Source organism: Austrofundulus limnaeus, unplaced genomic scaffold (assembly GCF_001266775.1).
Source record: "Austrofundulus limnaeus strain Quisiro unplaced genomic scaffold, Austrofundulus_limnaeus-1.0 Scaffold489, whole genome shotgun sequence".
NCBI lineage: Eukaryota > Metazoa > Chordata > Actinopteri > Cyprinodontiformes > Rivulidae > Austrofundulus > Austrofundulus limnaeus.
Genome location: NW_013952891.1, coordinates 196,150 through 202,684, shown reverse-complemented (window position 1 = coordinate 202,684; position 6,535 = coordinate 196,150). Strand labels below are relative to the sequence as shown.

The 6,535-nt window shown below is 37.4% G+C and overlaps 1 protein-coding gene across 2 annotated transcripts; it reads left to right on the top strand.

The window, feature by feature from the left end:
- The first annotated feature begins 883 nt into the window (after positions 1–883).
- On the top strand, positions 884–4,942 carry chia.1 (chitinase, acidic.1). 2 transcript variants are annotated; one of them, XM_014025643.1, is made up of 11 exons: positions 884–1,446; positions 1,761–1,796; positions 1,897–2,101; positions 2,235–2,291; positions 2,550–2,715; positions 2,885–3,009; positions 3,356–3,479; positions 3,686–3,868; positions 4,085–4,201; positions 4,291–4,417; positions 4,516–4,942. In XM_014025643.1, the coding sequence occupies exons 1-11, from the start codon at positions 1,428–1,430 to the stop codon at positions 4,722–4,724; spliced, it is 1,368 nt and encodes a 455-aa protein (XP_013881097.1). In that variant the 5' UTR covers positions 884–1,427; the 3' UTR covers positions 4,725–4,942. The 2 variants fall into 2 exon arrangements, with proteins under 2 accessions (XP_013881097.1, XP_013881096.1); XM_014025642.1 differs by having other exon boundaries at positions 884–1,796.
- The last annotated feature ends 1,593 nt before the right edge of the window (positions 4,943–6,535 follow it).

The following is a 6,535-nucleotide window of genomic DNA, read 5'->3' as shown; positions in this document are numbered from 1 at the left end:
TAACTAAACACACACTCTCTGGAAAGTTTAATTTTCCTTCCTGAATGGTTAGTCCAAGTTTGAACCCTTGTTCAAGTCAGTCAAAAACATCAGGGGGAATAGTAATAAAAAGTCAAGAGAGGTTCATTCAAGTGCACTTCTTGAGATAGACTCACGGCTGCACAATACTGTATATCACAGATAGATTGGGGATYCGCTGCATGGGTTGGTGGAGACTCTGGATTAAAGCTGAGAGGCTTGCCATCTAAGGATCTTCAGTTTCTCCAACCTGACCAGGGAATGGGATGATTTATCAAATTAACTTGCTCCCTCTTCACACAGCCAAACTCTTAATCTCTCGTTCTCTCCTCAACACGTGTGTAAAAGAGCTGCTGCTACATGAGTGAGCTTCGATGCTAGTTATGTTTTCCCATAATTCACACTTCCTATCTAAACAAACAGATGTCTGGTTTTCAAAATAAAACCAATAATTCAGATAAACACACACAAAAAGTATATACCTCTTAACCCTTACTAGATGGATTACAACTGTGACCCAACTTCCTACCAAATAACTTTATTATTCTGCTCATGTTTCTACCTAAAATGTTTGCAGCATTTCCAGAGTTTGATCTTTTTTTCTTGACATAGTGCTTATTTTCTTGATATAGTGCTTATCTAAAACAACTTTAATAAGATCAGCTGTTCATCTCATGAAATGCTCTAAGGTCAGTGTTCACCAGGAAACAGATCACTGTTCCAAAAAGGAAGTTCACTGCTTTATTTAATCTCTAAAATCTGTTCAAGACACAACCTGTTTTTATTCCTTATCTGTGTTTCATGATGTTAATTTATAGAGATGTTGTATAAACATCACCGAACAAATACTGCAGCCCAGCTGATTATGCAGCTCATTTCCTAGTAAATCCARTTCCTCAATTCTTTTGGGCCATCGGTCCTTCCTTGAAGTGGGGTTATTAATCATGTTAGTCAACCTCACACCACACTCAGCTCTTATCAGCTGTACTTTGCCACTTTCTATTAGTCATTAATGAGTATATTATAAATAACATCCATCTGTAGTGTGGACAGGACTCTACGTCTCTTCATCTGGACATAAGGTAACAAGTTTCACCACCATGTGAGGCTTTAGATCTRAGCTTCTACTAAGAGATTAGGCTTTTATTTTGAAAAGAAAATTAATTCACCATTTTCCTATTTACTTGTTAGTAGTGGTCTTAAAGTTAAAAAAAATGTTTTTAAACTGACTGAATAGTATTTTTCTACATTTTCTGTTCACTGATGTGAWACAGAAATGTTCAGAAACGGTCAATTGATTTTGCAGCAGCGGTTTAAATCTCCGGTGTCAGTGGTCATATTGTCTTATTTCACTGTTTTCTGCTCATTCAGACTTCAAATCTGCAGCGGTGGGAACTCCAAACACAAACATGACTAAACTACTCACAGGTAAAATGAATTTATTCATTAATTTAGCTGTGCGTCACACGCACATTAACAGATTCAGAAAAGCTAAACAATTTAAATGCTGTTATTTTTCGTATTTTAATTCTCAGTTGGACGTTTTGGATTAAAAAAAGATCAAACAATTGACAAAAAAGTGATTCTCTGACAGTTGAGGCCAGACTTTGTGCTTTAGGCTTGGTTCAGGAAGGGTTTGGGTACAGACCAAGTGAAAATGTGCCTAATGAAGAGTTTAACAAAACCTCTTTCCTATGACTGTTTTCACGTTTTCTCATTTTCTCAATTTTCCTTTTTGTCAGTTGCAGCTGTGGGCATTCTGCTTGTCCTGCATGTTGGTAAGGATATGTCAGAAATCGTCAGACTTTTTTTTACCACATTGTGGTGTTTTTGTTTTTTCAGAATAAACACTAAATTTGTTTCTCTGCTTGTCCTCAGCTTCATCCAGCAAGCTGGTGTGCCACATGACCAACTGGGCCCAGTACAGACCCGCCACTGCCAAATTCACCCCTGACAACATTGACCCCTTCCTGTGCACYCATGTCATCTACTCTCTGGCCACCATCAACAGCTTCAACCAGATCACCACCGTGGAGTGGAACGATATTGAGCTCTACAACGGCCTGAACAAACTGAAGAACTAGTGAGTTTTGATTTTCRTCAACGCCTCAGTTTTTATTGATTTAACTTTAAACCAAAGCCATTTTTTAAACCTCAAAAAAAGAAAATAAATGTAATAAAAATGATAATATTTCCCATATTTCTCTGCGGTGAAGCAACCCAGCACTGAAAACTCTGCTGTCAGTTGGAGGCACAGTTAATGGAGTGAGCCCGTAAGTTTGTCACAGTTTATTTTATTAGTCTAACTTTAAACCAAAGCCATTTTTTAAACCTCAAAAAAAGAAAATAAATGTAATAAAAATAATAATATTTCCCATATTTCTCTGCGGTGAAGCAACCCAGCACTGAAAACTCTGCTGTCAGTTGGAGGCACAGTTAATGGAGTGAGCCCGTAAGTTTGTCACAGTTTATTTTATTAGTCCGAAACATTTCCAAAACACTGGATTCTCACAACACTTTACTTTCCTCAGATTCATTGCCRTGGTCATGAAACCCGAAAGTCGTGCAGCTTTCATCTCTTCAGCAATCAGTTTTCTGCGTACTCATGACTTTGACGGTATTAACCTGGACTGGCAGTATCCTGGACACAATGGCAGCCCAGTACAGGACAAGGAGAGGTTCACTCTGCTGGTGGCGGTGAGCATGTCCCTCATTACTGTTACCTCTTTTTATTCAATTCCCCATAAACACTATAAAAAACAAAACTTGAATGACTAAACGAACACAGTCCCAACATTGGCTCAGTTATTACAGATCTTCCCTCCCAGCCTGGAACTCCAGTAGTAATGTAATAAAATGTCTGCAGGAGATGAACAAAGCCTTCGAGGATGACGCCAAAGACAACAAGAGGACAAAGCTGCTGCTGTCGGCCAATGTTGCTGGAATCATGTCAACCGTTGACAGAGCGTACGAAGTCACCAAGATCACACCGTGAGTTTTATTTTAGGATTGATTTTTACACTTTGCTTCCCTGCTGTTTGAGACAGACTGGTTTCTGGTCTCTGTGGTGGACTTTAAGAAGGTCTGATCKGGTGTGGTAGTGGAAAAACAGTTTCTATGCAACACAAGTAACCATACAGCACTCACCAACCTCTGAAATGTAATGAAAATATGTCTTTCTATATGAGCTAATAGGGAGACTAATGGTGCTGAGTGGAGGACAGCAGAACCAGCACAGTTCTGATCATACATCTAACAACTACTAAACCTCCTCTTCTTCCAAGTTTGACAGAATTTGACCTTCACTGACCTTMCAATGTTGCTTYTGTCTCTTTAGTCACCTTGATTTCCTGAATGTGATGACCTATGACTTCCATGGACATTGGGAAWCCAGAACTGGACACCACAGCCCACTGTACCGCAGTGCTATTGACTCTGGGACACATCTGCATTACAACATTGTAAGAAACAAAGCAACATATCCAAACTGTGCAACACTTTTTAAAAATAGATCTCAGAGCTTTATATGTTTCCAGTTAGTTTCATCTGATGTAGAAAYGAACATACTGAATAAAGTGCCCGTATTCCTTTTTAGATCTGAGTAAGTTTAGAGATAGAAATGTTTAAAATGATGTATATTAATAAATTGCTCACATACTTTACTCAGAACTCTACTGTGTCCTACTGGCTGGCTCTGGGAGCCCCAGCTGAGAAGGTGCTWATGGGTTTCACTACATACGGCCGAACCTACCACCTGACCACATCAGCCAATGGCCTCGGAGCTCCAGCCAACGGACCTGCAGATGCTGGACCCTACACTCGCACTGCAGGTTTCTGGGCCTACTATGAGGTACAGCTTCATTATAAAACACTTACCATTGTACTGAAGGTCACAGATCCCTCTAATGTTGAAATAATGTGATAAAAATGTTTTAAGAACAGAAGAAGTGCTGTTTGATTTGGAGATATTGAACATTAAAGTGCATTTTTGATATCCAACTGAAGAATTTTCATGTTTGAAAACCCAAACAGAATGTTTTGTTCTAACTCGTGTTTGTGTTACCAGGTCTGTGACTTCATCCACAGTGCAACAACCGCATGGATCCCAGAGCAGGAGGTTCCATATGCCACCTTTGGCAGTTCCTGGGTGGGCTACGAYGACAAACGCAGCTTTTCCTCAAAGGTAGGAGATCTATCTGATTGTGTTTCTCCATTCACCGTGGACCCTTTAGACCTGTCAGTCRTGCTGTTATTAACGGGGGTGAATTATAGGTCCAGTGGCTGACCAGAAACCATCTGGGTGGAGCTCACGTGTGGACTCTGGACATGGATGACTTTAGTGGGTACTTCTGCTCAGATGGAGCCTATCCTCTGATCAACCACCTCAGGACGTCAATGGGTAAATATTCTCAGCTCTGCTCTCTGGAATATCTTGTTGATTGAGAGTTTTAAAGGTTCKTTCAGCCTCTGAGCATGCCATATTGTTCTTGTGTGTAGGGTTTGTTCCAAAGCCCACCACCACCCCAGGTCCCACCACCACCAGAGATCCCAATGCAAACTTTTGTTTTGGCCGTCCTGATGGACTGTATGAGAACACGGCTGATAAGACCACCTACTTCCAGTGCTTCCAAGGAAACACCTACCTTCAATACTGCCAGCCTGGCCTCATCTTCTACGACTCCTGCAAGTGYTGCGACTGGCCTTGAGCTCCAGAACTCAGCTGGTCCATTATGTATCAGTACAATCTGTTCAGGGTTCAGCAGCGAGCAATGGTTCTGGTAAACATCCAAAATGGAAACCAATCAGAAAACTGTTCTTTGCACCAAAAATTAAAAAAAAAGTTTCTTTAAAAAGTGTTGTGTATAAAATGTAAACATTTGAATCCACAAATAAAAACGTACAATTTGAATTCCTCATCACCTCAGTTTGAAAAAGTTCTGTTTTGGTTTTTAATATAATTTTTTTATAAAATGATATAATCTATATGTGTATGTTTCCTCTCACATTATGACTCAGTTTGTATATTACTAATAAAGTGTTTGCTGCTATAAAGCACAAGTTTATTACTCTGAGAATAATAAAAAAAACAGACAGCTTAAACCTTTTGGTTCTTCAGTCAAGACTTGATGGTTTCATAAATTAGCTGCTTTTATGTGGAACATAAAAACGTTTTGTTCTCTGAAGGACAATCTTGTGTGTGTAAGGAAAACTGCTTTAGTTGGCCAACAAGAGCGGATCATTTCAATAAAACACACTCATCCCCAAAAATAAAAAATAAAACTGAATTATTATTATTATTCCACCTTTGAAAGTCAGGCAAAAATGTTTTTTTTCTTTGTGTTTTTTGCAAACATACAGTATTTTATGAACATCTGAAACCATTTTTTTATTAAACTCTCAGGAAGTAATTATTGGATGTTCATGTAGACCGGGGTGGGTAATCATGGTCTTCGAGGGCCGCAGCCCTACATGTTTTACATTTTTCCCTGCTCCACCACACCTGATTCAGTCACAAGTTCTGCAGTATGGAGGACCGAAACTGACATAACTAGAAATAAAAGCAGAAATAGATAAATGAACCCTTAAATAAATAAATACATTTAAAATGCACCAAATAAATTAAAACGGAGAACTTTACCTCATGTTTTATAATTTAATTGACCTTCATATTTATTTTTCCAGCTTAGTTCCAATAAATTATACATATTTTACATAATTTTTCCTTTTTCTCTGCCGCATTCATGTTTTTGTGTATTACTGTATATTTTGACCTGCATTGACCTTGTGTTTGATTTACAATTTTAGAAATGAATTCCTGATTTGATGTTCAATTTTTGTTGCTTATGTGTAATTATGTTTTTCTGTTTCATTTTATTCTTTTCACCATTTTTATACTGTTTCTAATTGTACAACACCTTGTGAATATATTTCTGTGAAAGGCGCTTTATAGATAAAACTTTACTTACTTACTTACTTACTTTTACTTGTAGATGCATTTGTGTCTCTTGAATGCTTAAATTGAATTATTTTTATAATTTTGTCCAACAAGTCTTTTTATTTCTATGTGTTGATTGCTTGTGCTGCTTCAGTTTAGCTTAAAGTTTAAAGTTTAGTTAAAAATAAATGCACAGGTAAAGTTTTCCTCCTTGCCTTTGTTTTAAACTAAACTTTAAACTTTTAGCTAAACTGAAGCAGCACAAGCATGCAACACATAGAAATAAAAAGACTTGTTAGAAAAAAATAATTAAGTATAAACATTCAAGACACACAAATGCATGTACAAGTAAAAGGAAAAACAATTAATAAATATAAAAAACAGTAAAATTTGAACTATGTTTTCAAATATAGAGACTAATTTGTTGGAACTAACCTGGGAAAATAAATATGAAAGTCAATTAAAATATAAAACAGGAGATAAAAATCTCCTTTTTTAATTTAATTGGTGCATTTTAAGTGTATTTATTTAGTGGTTCATATAATTCTGCTTTTATTTCTAATGATGTCAGTTTTGGTCCTC